The sequence below is a fragment of the Nicotiana tabacum genome, chromosome 12 (genome assembly GCF_000715075.1).
Source record: "Nicotiana tabacum cultivar K326 chromosome 12, ASM71507v2, whole genome shotgun sequence".
In the NCBI taxonomy this organism is placed as follows: Eukaryota; Viridiplantae; Streptophyta; class Magnoliopsida; order Solanales; family Solanaceae; genus Nicotiana; species Nicotiana tabacum.
The window spans coordinates 41,199,757-41,218,590 of NC_134091.1; the positions used below are offsets into that span (position 1 = coordinate 41,199,757).

General features: G+C 38.0%; 1 protein-coding gene across 1 annotated transcript in view; it reads left to right on the top strand.

Moving 5' to 3' along the window:
- Positions 1-257: 257 nt before the first annotated feature.
- LOC107822078 (midasin) overlaps positions 258-18,834 on the top strand; it is a 69,235-nt gene continuing 50,658 nt past the window's right edge. The window contains exons 1-17 of the mRNA XM_075226390.1: positions 258-498; positions 618-961; positions 1,192-1,276; positions 8,348-8,604; positions 9,144-9,338; positions 9,578-9,738; positions 11,499-11,608; positions 11,685-11,804; positions 12,614-12,686; positions 13,478-13,600; positions 13,674-13,758; positions 13,832-13,922; positions 14,010-14,138; positions 14,219-14,275; positions 14,358-14,534; positions 14,623-14,748; positions 14,823-16,574. Coding sequence (XP_075082491.1) covers positions 394-498; positions 618-961; positions 1,192-1,276; positions 8,348-8,604; positions 9,144-9,338; positions 9,578-9,738; positions 11,499-11,608; positions 11,685-11,804; positions 12,614-12,686; positions 13,478-13,600; positions 13,674-13,758; positions 13,832-13,922; positions 14,010-14,138; positions 14,219-14,275; positions 14,358-14,534; positions 14,623-14,748; positions 14,823-16,574 — 3,990 coding nt within the window. The 5' untranslated portion in view covers positions 258-393. The remainder of the gene's footprint in view (positions 499-617; positions 962-1,191; positions 1,277-8,347; positions 8,605-9,143; positions 9,339-9,577; positions 9,739-11,498; positions 11,609-11,684; positions 11,805-12,613; positions 12,687-13,477; positions 13,601-13,673; positions 13,759-13,831; positions 13,923-14,009; positions 14,139-14,218; positions 14,276-14,357; positions 14,535-14,622; positions 14,749-14,822; positions 16,575-18,834) is intronic.

The following is an 18,834-nucleotide window of genomic DNA, read 5'->3' on the forward strand; positions in this document are numbered from 1 at the left end:
GGTAAATTAAGTAATTGTACAAAATATTCAATTTAATGGCAAAATAATCCCCTTGAAAATTTAAAAATAATGGCCTTCTTATGTAAGGAGTATTTTACCTTTTTAGAGAGCATCCAACGTATAGTGCATCTATATTATTTTTATTTTATTTTTCAGTCATTTCAATAAATTATTCCTAATTATTTTTATATATATTAAATAATTTATTGTAGATTAACATTAGTTATATTGCCTATTTCTTAAAGCGGCAAAATAAGAATCCTTAAACCCTAAACCCTAGTTTCTGCCAAAGCTTTCCCCCTTCCCTCCTCATTCACCTATAGCTTTGTTTTAGCTTAAAAGAGGCTATTTAAGTTTTGCCCCAACTTAATTGAATTCATAGATAACGAAAAAATGTCATTTGATGGGAGTTTTCGGGTGGATTATGAGCTGCAGAGGTTCCTTTCTCGGTGCCCTGAGCTTGCTTCTATATCCCAATTCGATTACTTATTAAAGAAGGTACCCAAAATCTAACATAACCAATAAAATTTTAAATATATTTAAATCACGCTGTAGCATTTGTATTCAGTACCTTTTGTCTTGAGTATGAAAAAATTTCCAACTTTCATTGTTAATAGGGTGATAAAGTTACAGAAGAAGAAGTGGTGAATGCTTTGGGACAACTTATGATACATCCAAAGTATACAATCCCTTTGGTCGGATGTTTTCGTCCCCTTGCTCGGAAAATTGTGGACAGAGCTATTTTCTTGCTTAGATTGGTGCCCAATTTGAGGTGCAACGATGATGGTGACTTGATGGAGGTCGACCAAGAAGACGATTGTAGAGAAGTTGAAGGTTTAGATATTGAAGATACTATTCGTATTATTGATGTTTATGCTAAAAGAGGGAAGGGCTTGAAACTTCATGAACTAGCTTGTCTGGCATTTTGTAGAGCTCATGATTTGGTCCCTTCATTATTGAGGTAAAGTATATTCTTCCATTTGGTCCCTGAATTTAATAAAGGTCGTTATTTCTTGATCAAAGTTTCTGTTGCACCATGGTACCCAGTACCCACAGTGCTTGAGTGCTGCCTTATATAAGAGTTTTTTGTTTAGCTGTGCTTCAGTAATGGAGGATAATATTGCATAGGTATGGAGTGCTTATGCATTTCTGTCTCATTTGTTAGAGTAACTAGTGTTTTCCTTGCCGCAGGTCTGTATTGGGTTATTTTGAGTTTGCTCCCCCTCCATTCGAAGGAATTAGACAGAGAAAATCAGTTATGGAGGCAGTTGTTCTGGTATTTTGTTCTTAATATCTAATTTTTGCTCCATAACTTTCTATGTAATTCTCATACTGAATTTGTCTTCATGCTGTCTTGTCTTTGAGAGCTAATTTTTGACACCATACCTCTCTTCTGTTTACTTCTTACTGCTTGGTCGTGACATGCACAGAAAGTCAGAAACTGCAGATGTTAGATTGCTCCTGAGCATCAACGATATCAAGTGAATTCTAACTTTAAAGTGATCACCAACCTGTCTCTTGTCTTTCTTGATTGTACAGATTTCTGATATAAACCTAAATTTGAACTGATAGAGGAGTGTGCCATGACCTCAACTACGCGTATCGTTTGTTGTATCTGGGAATTCTAGAATTATATGAGTTGTTGGGTAATGGGTTAATAAAGACTTTAAATTTGGCTTGTGTATGATATAGGGCATGTGATAGTTGTGTCTGTAGCCTTGCTACGGTGGACAGTGTTACAAAAGAAACAGATAAATAAAGGAGGAAAAAACTCCAATTTCTAACGAGAAGTCTGAATAATTCATAGGTGGGTGATCAATGTATAAAATAACACTTCCTCCATCCCTAGCGAAGTTCAAAGTCTCTGGCCAACTTTGGAACTTAGCTTTTTCCATCCTGGGCTTGAACTGGTGCATGCCTAGCTCCCCTCTTGATTTTTGACGACTTGGCGGAGAGGAGGAATTGCTAAGTCCTCCCTCTCCATGCGGAACACTATTCCTGCAGCTATCTGCTGGGTAATTTGGAATGAAAGTAACACTAGAATATTTGAAGGCAAGAATGACAATATACTTAAGCTCAAACAATATTGTATATTCATGTTTAGTTTTGGTGCTGCATGGCTATGGCAAATGTGTTAGAGCCTGATGCCATCTTTTTTTTTTTTTTTTTTTTTTGGGATATTGGTAACAAATTCTATAAATGAATAAAATATTTACAAGAGATTGTGTGAGCTACAATCAGACCCCAAAAGATCTGAGACCGCCTAGCTTATGCTATTCGATTTCATTTCTTCTAGCAAATCTAGTAAAGAATGTACGTCCTCCCTATTACTCTCTTTGCACAAAAAATGAAATAACAAAAAACAGTTAAGCTTAATTTTTTGGTAAGAGCTAGGCCTATCTTCAAAAACTCTGCATTCCTTTCCTTCCATATGACCCACCAGATGCAAGTAGGGACTACTTTCCACTATTTCTTCTGTTTAATATTTGCCCCTCCATTGTTCCAGCTATTGAGAAGAGATGTAGTGTTATTGGGCATTGACCGGGAGATTGCAGCCAAATTAAGATAAAAATACCAAAGTTGAGCAATGACTGGGCAATGTATAAAGAGATGGGACACTGATTCCCCATCTTTGCCGCATAGACTACACCTAGCATATAGTTGAATTCCTCTCCTAATAAGATTATCCCGAGTTAGAACAACTTCCCTTGCTACTAATCATGTGAAGCATAAGACTTTTGTGGGCTCCCTGACCCTCCAAATTTGTTTTCATGGCCATCCTTGAGTAGGATAGGAGTATTGTTGATGAAATGATAAGCAGATTTTACTGAAAAGGATTCAAATTTGTGACCCTTCTACGTTAAAGCATCTTCCTCTTCTATGAGACCTTGGAAGGCTTCTAAGGTCTCCCAGAAATCTGCCACACTTTGCAAATCCCAGTCATTTAAGTTCCTTCTGAAAACAATGTTCCACCCACATGTGGATTTTGCTTCTGCTACTGAAATTCTTGGATTCGCAGCAATGTTATATAAATCTGGAAACTGATCTTTCAGAGGAGTGTGCCCAAACAAGTGACATCTAGAAAAGAACTCTTCTTCCATTTCCAACCTTGATACTAAAATAATTAGCAATGAACCTCTATTGTCCCCTAATTGTTTTCCAAACACCAACTCCATGTGGGGATGACACTGGTTTGGTGCACCAAGATCCTCCTTGGCCATACTTCTCTTGTATCACCCTTCTCCATAAAGCTGTTTCCTCCAAATTATACCTCCATAACCATTTTGCAAGGAGACTGTTATTGTTGTTCTGTGCTTTTAGGTTTCTGATACTAAATCACCTGCCTGCTTAGAACACAAAAAAGTCTCCTATTTGATTAAGTGAATAGTCTTTTTCTTACTATTTCCTTGCCAGATAAAATTCCTTCTTAGGGAATCAACCTTTTTCCTCACCTTGGTTGGTATTGGGAATAAGGACATCACATAGGAAGACAATGCATCTAAGACACTATACACTAGAGTCACCTTGCCATCAAGTGACAAATATTGACTCTTCCATCTTGAAAGTCTTTTTTCACTCCTTCCAATCACCCCTTGCCAGATTTCTTGCGACTTGTTTTTGGAACCCTAAGGAAGGCCTAGGTATTTAGTAGGTAGGTTCTCTATACCACATTCTTGGATGTTAGCCAAATTTTGTATGTTTGGAACTTCATTTCCTGATATAGCTTACTCTTTCCCCAAATAACATGTAAACCTGCAACATCTTCAAAGGTTGTTAATCAGTCTCAGATGAAGCATCTCTTTTGGTTGAGTTCCCATGAAAATGATAGAGTCATCTGCATACAGGAGGTGTGAAATCTCTAGTATGCAATTTTCTCTGTTAGACACCTTGAACCTCTTGATCCAGCCATTTGACCTTGCAGTGCTGATCATCTGATTCAGCCCATCCATTGCCATCAAAAACAAGAGGGGGATAGAGGATCCCCTTGTCTTAACCCCTTTCTGAAGAGAGAAAACCTTGGGGTGAGCCATTAATCAAGATAGATAATTTTACAGTGCTAAGAAAGAAACGGATCAAGTTAATCCACTTAGTTCCAAAGCCCATATCAGACATTAATCTCAGAAGGAACTTCTAGTTGTCATGGTCGTAGGCTTTTTCTATATCCAGTTTGCATAGAATACCTGAAATTTTGCTTTTGAGTCTAGAGTCAACCACCTCATTTGCAATAAGTGAAGCATCCATGATTTGTCTTCCTTTTATGAAGGCCATTTGATAACCTCCAATGAGCTTGTTAATTACAGTCTTTAGCCTCTCAATTAAGACTTGGGCTATAATCTTGTAAACACTTCCAATCAAGCTAATAGGCCTCAAGTCTTTAAGTTCTCTAGCCTCATTCTTCTTTGGGATGAGAGCCGCATAGGATGCATTTAAACTCTTCTCAAAGTGTTCATTAGAGTGAAAATTCTTCAGGGCCAACATGACATCTTCCTTGACTGTTGGCCAGCATATCTGGAAAAAACCCATGGTGAAGCCATCAGGTCCTGGTGCTTTGTCTGAAGCACATGACTTGAGGCATTCCACCACTTTCTGTTCTTCAAACTCTCTTTGTAACCATATACTTTCCTCCTCTGTTAAAAAGTTCCTCCTAGCAATTTTGTAATTTGGCCTCCATATTTCAGGTTCAGCTTACAACTTCTGGTAGAATTCTATGATTTCCTTCTTGATCTCTTTAGAGTTTGTGGTAGTTTGCCCTTGCACCTCCAGCTTATCTATGTGGTTATATCTCCTATATGTGCATTAGCCATTTTGTGGTAGAGCTTCATATTCTTGTCCCTTTATTTCAGCCATAAGGTTATGGACCTTTGTCTCCATGCCGTTTCTTCATACTTGGCTAACTCCTGAATCTCTAACATGAGGCCAGCCTTTTCCAATAATTCTCCTTCAGTGAGCCTTCTGGTTTCTTGAATCTGATCAAAGATTGAGATGTTATTGAGAACTGTCTTCTTCCTTTTCTCTAGATTGCCATACTCCTCCTTATTCCACTCTTTTAGCTTAGTTTTGAGGAGCTTTAATTTGCTGGCTAGCACAAAATCTGGCCTGCCTACATTCACAAAGGAGTTCCACCAAGTCTACACTTTTGAGGGAAACTCTTCAACATCTAACCACCAATTTTCAAACTTAAAATATGATTTGTTGAGTTCCCATTCCCCACATTTCAAAGAGATTGGTGTATGGTCAGATATTACTTTTGGGAGAAGGCTTGTCACTAAATTCCTCATCTCACTCCATGGAGCAGAGAAATCTGTCTATTCTAGAAGCACATTCAGAGTTGTCACCTTGACTCCAGGTGAGTTGGCCCCCAGAAGTGAAGGATCAATCAATTCCAGTTCTTCCACAGTTTCTGAAAAATCTGCCATTGCTCTACTGTATGAGTTCCTATTTTTCCTTTCATTTGCAAATGATTTCCTTTTTGCATTACATTCTTTGAAATGTTTTACAGCTTTTGCTTGTTTTTGTTTTCCAGCATTTTCCTGGCTCACTTCAATATACATTACCTTATTACCTTATAAAAAAAATAAAATAATACTACCTCCATCCCATTTTATATGCCCTTGTTTGACTGGGTAAGGAGTTTAAGATATGAGAGACTTTTGAAACTTATGGTTTAAAACAAGTCATAAATATTGTGGGGTGGGTGGGAGTGGTGGGGCTATAATCTCCTTAAAGGGTAAAATGCCAGTTTTAAAATTAAATTATTTTTTTTTTTTGATAAGGTAAATAATTTTATCAATTTTAAAGTTTGATTATTTCTAAATATAGAAATGTGTCGTTCCTTTTAGACAAACCAAAAGGAAAAGTGTAACAATTTTTTTGACGGAGGCAGTGGCTTTTGTTCCATCAGTGTGGCAGTTTCTGAAGTAGGGAAATATTATTGTCTTCGTCGTGGTTTCAATGTCCTTTCCTAGAGTCCGTAGTTATTTATAGTGATGCATTCGTAAGAGACAACTGTCATCGTGGCTTGAATTTAAATGATAATGACACATTCATAATAGACAACTATCATTGCGACTTGAATTTAACTATCATTGCGACTTGAATTTAAAGGTACAGTGTTGCTGGTTATTGAGACTCGGCTTGATTTCTTCTAGTGCTTTTTTCTTTTTCGCCTTTAGTGTTATTTGAATTTGTTCTTTCTCCTATTGTGAGTATCTTAAATTTTTTATGAAGCAGGTGAGTGTTGCTCACTTGCTTAATTTCCTTTCTTGTTGCATTTAAAACAGTCAAGCGTCCAACCATATTCTTGATTACCTATTCTTGAGCCCCTATGTTATTTACTTAATAACAACAACAACAACAACCCAGTATAATCCCACTAGTGGGGTTTGGGGAGGGTAGTGTGTACGCAGACCTTACCCCTACCTTAGGTAGAGAGGCTGTTTCCAATAGACCCTCGGCTCCCTCCCTCCAAGAACTCCCCACCTTGCTCTTGTGGTGACTCGAACTCACAACCTCTTGGTTGGAAGTGGAGGGTGCTTACCACTATAGCAACCCACTAGAAATCCATAAAGCAAATAATTTTATTAACAACCGGGGGAAACCCCGTATACAAGCTGTATACAAAAATAAGAGAACCTACACCAAAATATGGTTCTCAACAAAAGAGATCCAATCCTTTAAACAAATACCCTCCCCATACCCCACTTGTGAGATTACACTGGGTGTTTAGTTGTTGTTGTTGCTTCTATTCACAAAGAGAATAATTGAGTACTAATCTACTTTTTATATTATGGTATATCTTATTTCTATGATTCTTGGGTTTAAAACCAATTATTTTTCAGCTATCAGAGTTGGCTCTTTACTAGACCACTCATCTTATTGCATTCTCATTGATATCTTTGATCTAGTTTTGACATACTTTGAAAAATCTCTTGGCTATATATGGCTTCATTGTCATAGCTGGTATTCGGATCGTTTGTGCTGTTCGCTTTGAAACTGGATGTTGAGTGTGAATGGTCGCCAGGTCTTCTCTATGTACAAGAACAGTCAGCAGTTTGAGCTTGATCCAAGTGCAATCAGTTTATTAAGATCAGAACTTTCGAGTTTGGGTTAAGTATGGAGGAACTCTAAGCAGAGTTTCAAGGATCTACATTTGTTTTATGACTTTAAAGAGTTGGCTGACTGCTAGTAATTGTGTTGAAACATTGTCTTGATAATTTCTTTGGAGCACTCTTAGGGAAGCTATCAAGCTGTAACCAATTAGGCTTGATGTTTGCCAATCTTGGCTTCATTGCGAGAGCTAGATGATTAGGGGTGAGAGGAAGAGGGACAAATCTTTATATGTTTCCCCACTCATGTGGATCATCTCGAATGAAGTTAGAATGCAGCCTTTCAAAAGGATGCTGATTTTGGTTTTTGCCGGAGTATACAAGATTCCAATTTGTATAATGAAGGATGTCCGTTGTGAAAACTTGGGTGGATAACTTCTATTACTCCCTCTGTCCTGGATTATGTCTCACAGTCTCACTTCCACTGGAAGTTCAAATTATGAAATCTTGACCAATTTACCCTAACACACTTTGTCTTGTGGAACTAAAGCAGTAACAATTTGGTAGCACTTTTATCTTATTTTAGCTAGTGTGTTCGATCTTTTTGAGAACCGAGAAACCCTGGAGGTCTAGAGGTGCACAGTTCGAGATGGGAGGTGGGGGAAGGGGGTAATGGTTCTGCAGTTTTAAAAAATGTACTTTATTTCTCCGGAAAATGGGAAAAAAATATTAACCAAAGTGATCTTAGGACTTATAAGTGGATTCTTGTCGGTGGTTGTTATCATTGGAACCATCTACTTAAGAGAAGATGCATTTGATTCCTTTATTGTCTAATTAAATTTCAATCTTGCACTTTGAGTTTGTTTGTCTTAATAGTCACTTTATGCTTAATATTTTTCTTGTCTCTGAAAGTTTTTGGGAACCCTTGCTGGTAATGAGATATATGTGTGGCAATACATGCTGAAACTTACCTATGGTCTATATACAGAGCGTTTAAGATTTTGTAGATCTAGTCTAGGATGGCTGCTAGTTGTCTATTGGGCTTTACATTGTTTCCACATTGTTCTGAGTTAGGGAGTTAAATCGAGTACCTTAATTATTATTGTAAGCTCATTCTCTTGTGCAAGTCTATGATGATAAGTTGCTGTTAGTCCTCGACAATGTGGTAATGATTTCTCCATTGAATTCAAAATTCGTTGTTTTCTGTGTTTTCGTCTCTCCATTTTTGTTGATAAGTACTATTTTAACCCAATTTAGCATAGCAAATTTAATAAGCTGCTATCTAACTACTCTCTTATTAGGATGGAGCTGGTTTGCTGAATGTAGTACGAGTTTCATATCGTCTCCTTCTAGCAGACCCTGAAGATTTTGCCACGAGATGGAACTGGTCTTGCTTTTTCGACATTATAAGTCTGGGTAAAAATGAAGAGCCAAATAGAAGTGCGTTTGACTTAAGATGGTATGGGATAAAAATACTGTCGATAGTTTTCAAGTTAAATGACCAAGCTATAGCAAATTTCAATCGCTTTTCTCAAGAAGCATATTGCTGTTCACTGAGGTAAGTTGTTGCGTTCTAATTCGTTGAGTTAATGTTACATTTTTTAAAGAGACAAGTGTATCAACTGCTTGATGTAAGTCACAGCAAATCCTTAGTTGGAAAAGTCTACTGGAATTGGAGCTATATATTTGATACTGGATGCTGCTAATTTCTCGGTTAATGCTCTAGCTCGTGGTAGGAATAATATTATGACTTCAGAGAGTAATTTTTTCCTTCTTTCTGGATTCATGATATTCTTCCATGCTGAGATTTTTTTGATAAGTAATCAAAGATTTTATAAATGCTTGCACTAAGCCAGTGCGAGAAAATATAACTACAGATTGTGCAAATCTAAAATTGCATCCAGATCCTGTTAATTACCAGGTTGCACCAAAAAGATACATCTTTGTTTAATGCTATGTAAATTTCTTCTTTGGCCTTCAAAAATTCTGTCATTTACGATATGAGTATATGCTATGCAGCATTTCATCTGATTATTCGTGGATCTGAATCTTCTTATACGTCTTCTCACGTTTGAATTGATGATTTCAAATCTGCAGCTGGAAAGAATATTGTCAGGATGGAGCACTGGAGAAAGCAGGCTGGTATCTTGAATCCTCACATGAAAATAATCGGGACTTAGCTGGGCGAAGCATGGGACTCAACCGATGTCATTCGTTACAATCTTCACCTTTTGATTCTTTAGTTCTGTCCTCCTCAACCATTCAGGAGAAAGGGGACAGGAAATTGACATGGTAAGAGCATTCCTAAATATAGCATCTCTGTTATAATTTGCTAGTAATGTGGCTGGATGCGCTTAAAAGTTGGCATTTACAGTGGTACAATTGGGGGTAGTTGGTAAGTGGGTCGATTACAAAGTGGCGTCCTTGAGATCCTTTGTATCATAGACCTGTAACTTCCTGGATTTCTTTGTCCATGCTGCTTCTTTGTTCCCCTAAACAGCATTTAACTTTGATCTTTTAAAAATGTGCAGGGAATGTGGGAAACCTTTCATCTTGACTTCTGCTATGCAGAAGAGTTATGAGATGGTGTTCCTGGCTTTTAGTCAGAGGTGGCCTGTTCTTTTGTATGGCCCTGCCGGTGCAGGAAAAACTGCATTAATTTCAAAGTTAGCAGAACTTAATGGGGATCGGGGTATGTTGTTTGTTGCTCCATGTGAAATCAATCACCAATAGCATATGTATATCTTTTATGTGATGGAATTGTCTTTTGTTGCTTGGTTGTTGGCTGTGGATGTTTGGTTGAGCTCTTAAGGTTAATGTATCCCGACTTAAGGACCAAAGGGATGTAAACAAGTCAAAAAGTAGTCATGAACTTTAGAAAAGGTTAAAAGTAATTGTTATTATTCGTATCAGATGTTGACATCTATGGAAAAGGTCTAATAATTTCCTTTCCCTCATTTATGTGGTTAATTTGAGTCTTCCAAAAGAATTAAATAAAAAGTGGTAGCATGCATTTGAATAATTAAGTTTAATATATTCCTTTAGTCCCCGTTTGCCACTTTGTTGAGGTTTAAATCTGATTCATTGAGATCTTAACCTTGTAAGTGCATTTGTTTCTTTTCCCTTACTTATTTTCTTTAAATAAATCTGATTCATTCCGAGCTTGTATGAGCCTTAAAATCATTAAGACTTTCAATTAAAGAATCATGTGAAGATGTGCTTTAACCACTTCTTTAGCCACTACCACCACATAACCTCCACCTCCAGCCTTCTCCGCACATCCCATTGACAACAGCCACCTCTATTAATCACCTCCATTGCCCACCACTGCCAGCTGTCCTCAGCCCCAGTCAAGATCACCATCGAACTGTCACCACTAATCATAACCGGCCATCATCGCACAACCACCACCACCAACCCCGCTAATGCCAGACACCGCTAAACCACCAATCACCTGCATCACCGGCCACCTCCACCTCAACCGATCTGTTACCATCACCAGCCACCACCACCAATCAACTCTACAAAAGAATCTGAGCATCATGCAGAACCTTAAGGTGCTAGTTTAAGTAGCCCAAGATCATCTAAATTCCTTCGGAAACCCTTGCACAACCGATAAGAAACAAGTGGAGTATTCTCTAACACCCTTCCGCGTGTGTAACACCGTTATGAGATTTATGCTTGGGTTTGATTTTTCTTTTGTTCAACGTTTTTTGGTTTTTTTTGAAGTAGAGAGAGATGAGGTCAATAGGAGTGAGCCTGGAGTAAAGAGAGATAATTAGGCTCATTAGGCTAATGAGCAGGGTTGGGAAAGCGAGCTCTTCAGCCCTTTAAGTGTGAAGCAAAGCGACACAGTGTCTGTTGCGCTTCAGAGTCCTGAAGCGAAGCGGCTTTAGTGAAGCGCTCGGTGAGCTGATTATATTGTGTTCATAAATATGTCAGACTCCAAGTGAAGTCCAAGGCTTCAATAACCAGCAGGGAAAAATTTCTTGTTCCCAGATTTAGTAACAAACCCCTGAATAGTTTTCTTCATCTTGTCCTCTGCTTTCTCTTCTATGTTCATGGATCTTTGTTGTGGTCCACACTGCCAGTATGGCACAATTTGAAGAACAGAGTTGTTTACATATTCTTGAACAGCCATTGCAAAAGACTCGTTATTTCTTTCACAAGCTGAACGTGGTACCATCACTGGATATTCAAGTTTTATTGACGTTTCTAGATTTGGAATTGATTTAAAAAGGCATTGTCATAAATTTTGAAAATTTAAGTTGGATAGACATTTGATTCCCAAGTTTGAATATATACTTGTATCACATGTGAGTATGGTCATCTATTGCCATCAACTTTCATAAATAGCTAACAAATGCTTTTGCTTATGGTGCTTTGAATAAGATCTTGGTTCGTTCTGACCGTGTCTGCTTTTTTCTTGTTGGTAAATGTTCACAAACATAGTTTTATTCCTTCACATGGATGAGCAAGTTGATGGCAAGATGTTAGTTGGCACTTATGTCTGTACAGAGCAACCTGGTGAATTCAGATGGCAGCCTGGTTCACTTACCCAGGTTTCTTACTCGTTTGAGAAATCAATTTATTTCATTATTCCTACCTTGTCATAGAGAGGATTATTATGAAATGCAGGCTGTTTCCAATGGATTCTGGGTTGTCTTTGAGGATGTTGATAAAGCACCTCCTGATGTTCAGTGCATCTTATTGCCTCTGTTAGAAGGCACAACTTCGTTCTTCACTGGGCATGGAGAGGTATTATGGAATATTGTCTCTATCTGTTCTAGAAGATCTCATGCTTATCCTTTGATGCTTTTCACTGCATTCTCTTTTGTCTGGATTTGCTAATTAGCTTGTTAAAAAAAAAAACAAAATTTTATGGTTGTAATATCTTGACTCTCTCTGACTTTATAATCCATTGAAAGCAAATTATGAAGGTATGTGGTGGCCTACTGTTTCCATTGTGCGGTTTTGTGTAGCTCTTTAACTAGCTTCTTGGAAACATCTGTTTTATTTCAAGTTAATTAGCTGTTTGATTTTTTGTAGCATTATTCTTATGCTTATTTATGCGCGTGTTTAAATCAATTTGATAGTGATATTAATTGAACACTTCAATGATTGAACTGTTCATTGTTCTGAAGCAAGGAGATAAGTCAAGATTCTATGCTTTAGTCTTTACATCTGAATGGAAGTGAATCTTTTTCTTCTGATTCATTGGACAAGTTGTGATTTCCTAACTTGTGGCAAGTATATCTTTCCCATATGGAATATATTCAGCAGTGCTTTAGCCATCATTATTCATATTCCATTTCCTGACAAATCTCAGAACAAAAAAGATGTTAGAGGACGGTGTGTGTATCTTGCCCATTTAGTTAGTTAAACAGATGATGTTGCTGTTTGCCACCATGATTTGTTGTTTCCGAAGGCTAGCCCCTTTTTTGGGTCTCCGTGCTGATTGGTCCTTGGATCCTAGCATTCACAAGTTGATTGGTGAAATGCTACACTGCTTCTTGTGCATATTATCCTGATGATGAAGGAAAACTAATACGTATTAACCACTGCAGGCAATCCGAGTCCATGAAGGTTTTCGGTTATTTTCCACGATGACAAGCACTAAGATAGATATATCTATGGAAGGTTGGTATTGCAACTTAGTATAAATTTTGGTTTTCTTGTCCATGTTCTATGTACCTAACTAGAAAAATTAACATTCTTAGTATACTTGTTTAATTTTTCCCTAGTTGCTAAGTAGTATTTTGGAGTCTGCTGTTAGTTTCTTTCCCCCCCTTTCCTTCTCTTTCCCTCAGTCTATTTGTGAAAATAGCACGCGCTCATGGTTTCCGATGCTTGGTAAGAAATAGATTCTGTTTTGGCTGTTTGCAGAAGTTCTTCTGTTGTTTCCTGATAATTGGTTGGTGAACTTCTTTTGCTGCTTGAGTGCTTCTCAAAAGTTCTGGTCGCCTTTCTTCCTACATGTTTGCACTGTGATTATATTTAAGTAGAAGTGGGTTTGGGACCTCAAAGTTCTCAAAGCTCTTTCCAAAATACCTTCAGTACTGTGTCAGTCACTTGTGTCTTTGGGTGGTCTGGTGTTCTCCAACAATTGTGAGTTCTTTCCCAATTGTTGGCTAGCATTCTCAGAGCGTGAGGAAAGCCAGCTCCGAGTTTAAAACTGACAAGATTCTGGTATATGACAACTACAAGCTCTTGTCGTCAGGATTTGTCATTTTTTTAGTAGCTCCTATTAAAGGTGGATGTCTCTAATGACCGTTTGTAATGGTACCAATACTAATGTTTTGCTATTAATGTTATTGATGTCGATAAGACTTCCTTTTATTGCAACATGTATATCTTGTTATATATTTTATCCTTCTTTATTATTTTGGGTTCGTTTCCATCGTTAGCTGAAAGTCATCGTTCTTTAATAGGTAGGAGTTCGGTTAGTGCACTTTGGCGGAGAGTAATGATCGCACCTTCAAGTCATCAGGACTTGCTGAAGATTGTGAACAAGTGGTATCCAGAATTGGAGTCTCTGGCAGCAGAACTTATTGGTACGATAGATCTAATGGTTCTTCATAGGTTTTCTACCTCTAGAATGTCTAATTCTGTGGGCACATCTTGCAGGAACATTTGATAGAGTTAATGAGCTAGTAGGATCTCATTTCGGAACTGGTGCCTATTTAGGTTTTCATGGAAGGTTTTCACTAAGGTAAGCTCTATCACGGCCCGTCATTTGAATCTGTACAATATTGTCGGCTTTAACGATGTCTTATTAATTGCAGAGATCTTCTCAAATGGTGCAAGAGAATTGCAGGTTTAGGTGTTCATTTTAGCGGGGATGGTCTATCAGCTTATGAAAACATTTATAAGGAGGTCTTACATGATAACTAACGCTCAGTTTGTCTTTCCCTTGCTAAATATTTCAGTTATGCTAAACAGGTGGATGATTTGACCTTGTAGGCTGTAGATATCTTTGCTTCCTTTTCAACTTCACATGAAAAACGGTTGGCTCTTGTGAAAGAGATAGCTAAGATGTGGTCAGCAGGACCTGTGGACACATTGTATCCCATTGATAGGCCTGTTATTCAGGTATCTGTTATTTTGTTATGTGATATTTTCATAGCTTACAATATAGCAGCTTCATTTTCTTATTTGCAACATCTCTGCAGGAACTGGCATCTGATTTACGTATCGGAAGGGTTGTACTTAAGCGTAACCACAGGGCTGTGAGTGAATGAACTCTGATCTTTTTTGGTAGAGCATGATATTTTCTTTTGTTCCTTTCTGAAGTTCTTTATATTGTTGTAGACCTGGGAAGAGAAGAAGCATTTCGTTGAGATTCGGAATCTAATCCACGTGCTTGAGAGGATAGCGTGCTCTGTTAAGTATAATGAGCCAGTTCTTTTGGTGGGTGAGACTGGTACAGGGAAAACCACTCTTGTACAGAGTCTTGCTTCAAGACTTGGTCAAAAACTTACGGTCCTGGTATGTTTGGGAAATATCTGAGAACAAGGGGAATTAAATTTGCATTTAACAGCCTTCCATTTCATCAACAAATTATATTATGCTGCAGAATTTGAGTCAGCAAAGTGATATCACAGACTTGTTGGGTGGATTCAAACCAATGGATGCTCAGTTCATCTGTATACCCCTTTATAAGGAGTTTGAGAACCTTTTTACCATTACATTTTCGTCCAAGGTAAGTTTCGAGATTTTACCTTTTTAAATGTTGTTTCTTTCAGCTTTAATCAATATCACACACTATTGTTTCAGGAGAATGAAGTTTTTCTTGTACGTTTAAGGAAGTTTGTATCTGAAAAGAATTGGAAGATGTTATTAGGTGGATTTCAGAAAGGTGTCGGAAAGATAATTGAAATAGGAAGATCTGGGTCTGGTACAAAGCGGAAGAGACCTTTGGAGGATAAACTGATAAAGGCTTGGGAAGCCTTTTCCCTGAAACTAGATAAAGCGCGTATGCAGATTACTGCTTCTGGTGGAATGATATTTTCTTTTGTAGAAGGAGCTTTTGTTTCTGCACTTAAGAATGGTGAATGGATACTGCTTGATGAGGTGAACTTGGCTCCTCCGGAGACCTTGCAGCGAGTTATCGGTGTACTTGAAGAAGAAACTGGATCTCTGTGTTTGACTGAAAGGGGTGATGTTGATTATGTCAGTAGACACTCGAACTTCCGCTTGTTTGCCTGCATGAATCCTGCAACTGATGCTGGGAAGAGAGACTTGCCCATTTCGTTAAGGAGCAGATTTACAGAATATTTTGTTGATGATTTGTTGGACGACAAAGACCTTTCTTTGTTTATTAGTCAGTTTATTGATGGGGATCATTCAAATAGAGAACTAGTCAATAAAATTGTACAGTTCTATAAAGCAGCCAAGAAGCAATCTGAAGAGAAGTTACAGGATGGTGCTAACCAGAAGCCCCAATATAGTTTAAGATCTCTTTACCGTGCACTAGAATACACAAAGAAAGCAAAGAGAACTTTTGGACTTCCAAAAGCCCTTTATGATGGCTTTTGTATGTTTTTTCTGATTTCATTAGATGAACCAAGTGCTAAAATAATGAACCAATTGATTACTAAATATTTATTAGAGGGTAAAATACCTCCGCAGATCTCCTTTGATGCTTACTTGTTAGATAGAGGAAACTCAAGGTCTGATGATTTGGTGGAGAGCTATGTTTTGACTAAGAGTGTCAAGGAGCATATTAGAAACTTGGCGCGTGCCATATTTGTTGGAAGATACCCAGTTCTACTTCAGGGGCCAACATCTAGTGGAAAGACGAGCCTTGTCCAGTATCTTGCTGCTATAACTGCTCATGAGTTTGTGAGGATTAATAACCATGAACACACTGATCTGCAGGAGTACCTGGGTTCCTATGTTACTGATGCAAATGGGAAGCTTGTCTTCCATGAGGGTGCACTTGTTAAGGCGGTTCGCAATGGTCATTGGATAGTTCTAGATGAGCTCAACCTTGCCCCATCAGATGTGTTAGAGGCTTTGAACAGGTTGCTAGATGATAATAGAGAGCTTTTTGTCCCAGAGTTGTGTGAAACTGTTCGAGCACACCCAAACTTCATGTTGTTTGCCACTCAGAATCCACCTACCTTATATGGTGGTCGCAAAATGCTTTCACGAGCATTTCGCAACCGTTTCGTGGAGATCCATGTTGATGAAATTCCAGAAGATGAGTTGAGCACAATATTGACCAATAGGTGTGAAATCCCAGAAAGCTATGCTAGGAAAATGATTGCTGTCATGAAGGAACTACAATTGCATAGACAGAGCACTAAAATCTTTGCTGGAAAACATGGTTTCATTACTCCACGTGATCTGTTTCGGTGGGCTAACCGTCTCAGGGAATTTGGGAAGTCCTACGAAGACCTAGCTCTTGACGGTTATTATTTGATGGCTGAGAGACTCCGAAATAATGACGAGAAAAAAGTTGTCCAGGCAGTTGTCGAACAGCAGTTGCGGGTTAGACTAGCTGAGGATGATATGTACAAGCAGGTTTTCTCTCTTTTACCTCCTGCTACTTATGCTGCATTCTACGTAGTAATACGTTTTTTAACACTCATTGTTGTTATTGATGCTGGGAAGATTCTTTCATCACTAGAATTTTATGGAGTTACCAGGTTTACGTCCCTTGACTTCTAAAGATATTGCAGAAAGTTCTCCTAATGAAATTAATTTTTGCTTGATACTGGTTTTTTAAATGTTGGAAGAGGAAGCCTGTTGATGCAGGTGCTGAGAGAGGGGGGAGGGGGAGGAGACTATTCTTTTAGGGGTCGTTTGGTTGGAAAGAAGTTATCCCAGGATTAATTATCCCGGGATTAGTTATTCCACCTTTCCATGGGGATAAAAAAACGCTACAATCCCGGGATAACTTATCCCTGGATTAATTATACCGCAGTTTTCTACCAACCAAATATGGGATAAACTCTTCTTAAATTTAGTCTCGAGATTAATTATTCCTTATCCCTCATACCAAACGAGCCCTTATTTAAGTAAATAGGATTTTATTTACAACGGCACAAATAGCACCCGTATAGAAGGAAACAAATAGCACCCGTGCCGTATACAAGGAATACAACAACAACTACAAACCCAGTGTAATCCCACAAGTGGGGTACGGGGAGGGTAGGATTTTATCTACCTCTATACAAGGAATATACCAAAGAAAGAAAACCTTACAAAATGATATGATTTTCTACAAACAACACCCAATCTTCTATACCTGTAGGAAACTCATGGGTGCACCAAAAGAAAATTAGGGATGAAAGGCTATTCCTCAAATAAAGGGCAGCCTGGTACACAAAGCATCCCGCGTTTACGCAGGGTCCGGGGAATGGCCACAGCCCAAGGGGTGTAATGTAGGCAGCCTACCTTGATGCATAAGATGCTATTCTTCAAATGAACAAAATCCTTTTATATTCCATCCAAAGCTCTCCTATTTCTTTCTCTCCAGGGAGAATATATTATTTTCTTCCTGAATTACTAGCGATACTCGATGCAGTATCTTCCTGGTGATGTTCAAAAGCTCATTATTATCATGAAAGGGTAAAACTTAAAAGATAAAATCTACTTGGGTGAGAGATAGAGATAGAGGGGGAGCAGATAAGGATGCTAATTAGACAGCCTATGACGGGGTGGGGGATTAAGAAGACCGAGTAAAGAAATGGTATTAGGTTAGATGGAAATTGGTGTGGCATCATTGCCGGGTCATCTTGTGGTGATCAAATTTTATTTGTGGAGGCAGTTGACAACCTTAGAAGGGTAGAAACTGTTGTTAGAGAGGAGCTATTGCATTAAGCGCACATGAGTCTGTTCTTATTTTAGTTGGCATTTGACAACTTCGTGTTCTCATTTTTTTCTGAATCAACAACTAAGACCAGATCAAAAGGAACCTTTTCTGAATATAAATGTTACCTTTCTTAAAAAAAGGAACTTTCCGAAGTTGGCATGTAGTTGAATTATCGGATCTGAGTTACTTATTAGATTGATGTCATATTCTTTTGATTGTCTTGTGTCACTTGTTTCATATCAAACATGTCATGGTGACCTTTCCCTCTTTTCTTGGAGATAAAGTAATTGCTTATGGAAGTTGTGAGAAAAAGACACCCGTAAACAATAAGTATATTGTTTTTGTTTTTGATAAGGTGAAGGTTTCATTAAAGGAGTACCAAGAAGGTACCCAAAAAATTACAAGTTACCGCATAGCTGCATCAGTTACCTTCCAAAACACCTATAAAATCCATAAGCTGATCTAAGTTTTCAACTATATTTCCTTTACACCAGAAATACAAATTTTGAAGGCAACTATTTTTTGCAAAAGCTAGGTGTAATATGGCCATTATTTTGTCAAATGGAGTCCATCTCACATAAGCATAAGCATCTTTGCAAAGTGTAGACTTTGTTGGCAATATTCTTTGGGATCTAAAAATATTGCATTGTGTGTTGGACATCATTTGCACAAGTTGTATCTCTTCTTTTACACCTAAGAGGTCAAGACTTTTTTGCCTATAAAAGGGAAGGCCATTAGTTCATTTTAGACACACCAACAAGACTTGTCTTCAATTCTTGTTTCTTCCTTTCTTCCTTTATTAAGAGTGTTTTGTATGAGAGTTAAGTGTTGGGAAGCACTTGTGTGAACCCTTTCTTTGGAGTGATCTTGTGAGGTTATTCTCTTAGGGTATTTGGGATTAATTAGAGTGTTTACTCTAATTTTGTACTCTCTTTTGTACTCTTATTGTTATAGTAAATTGCTCTT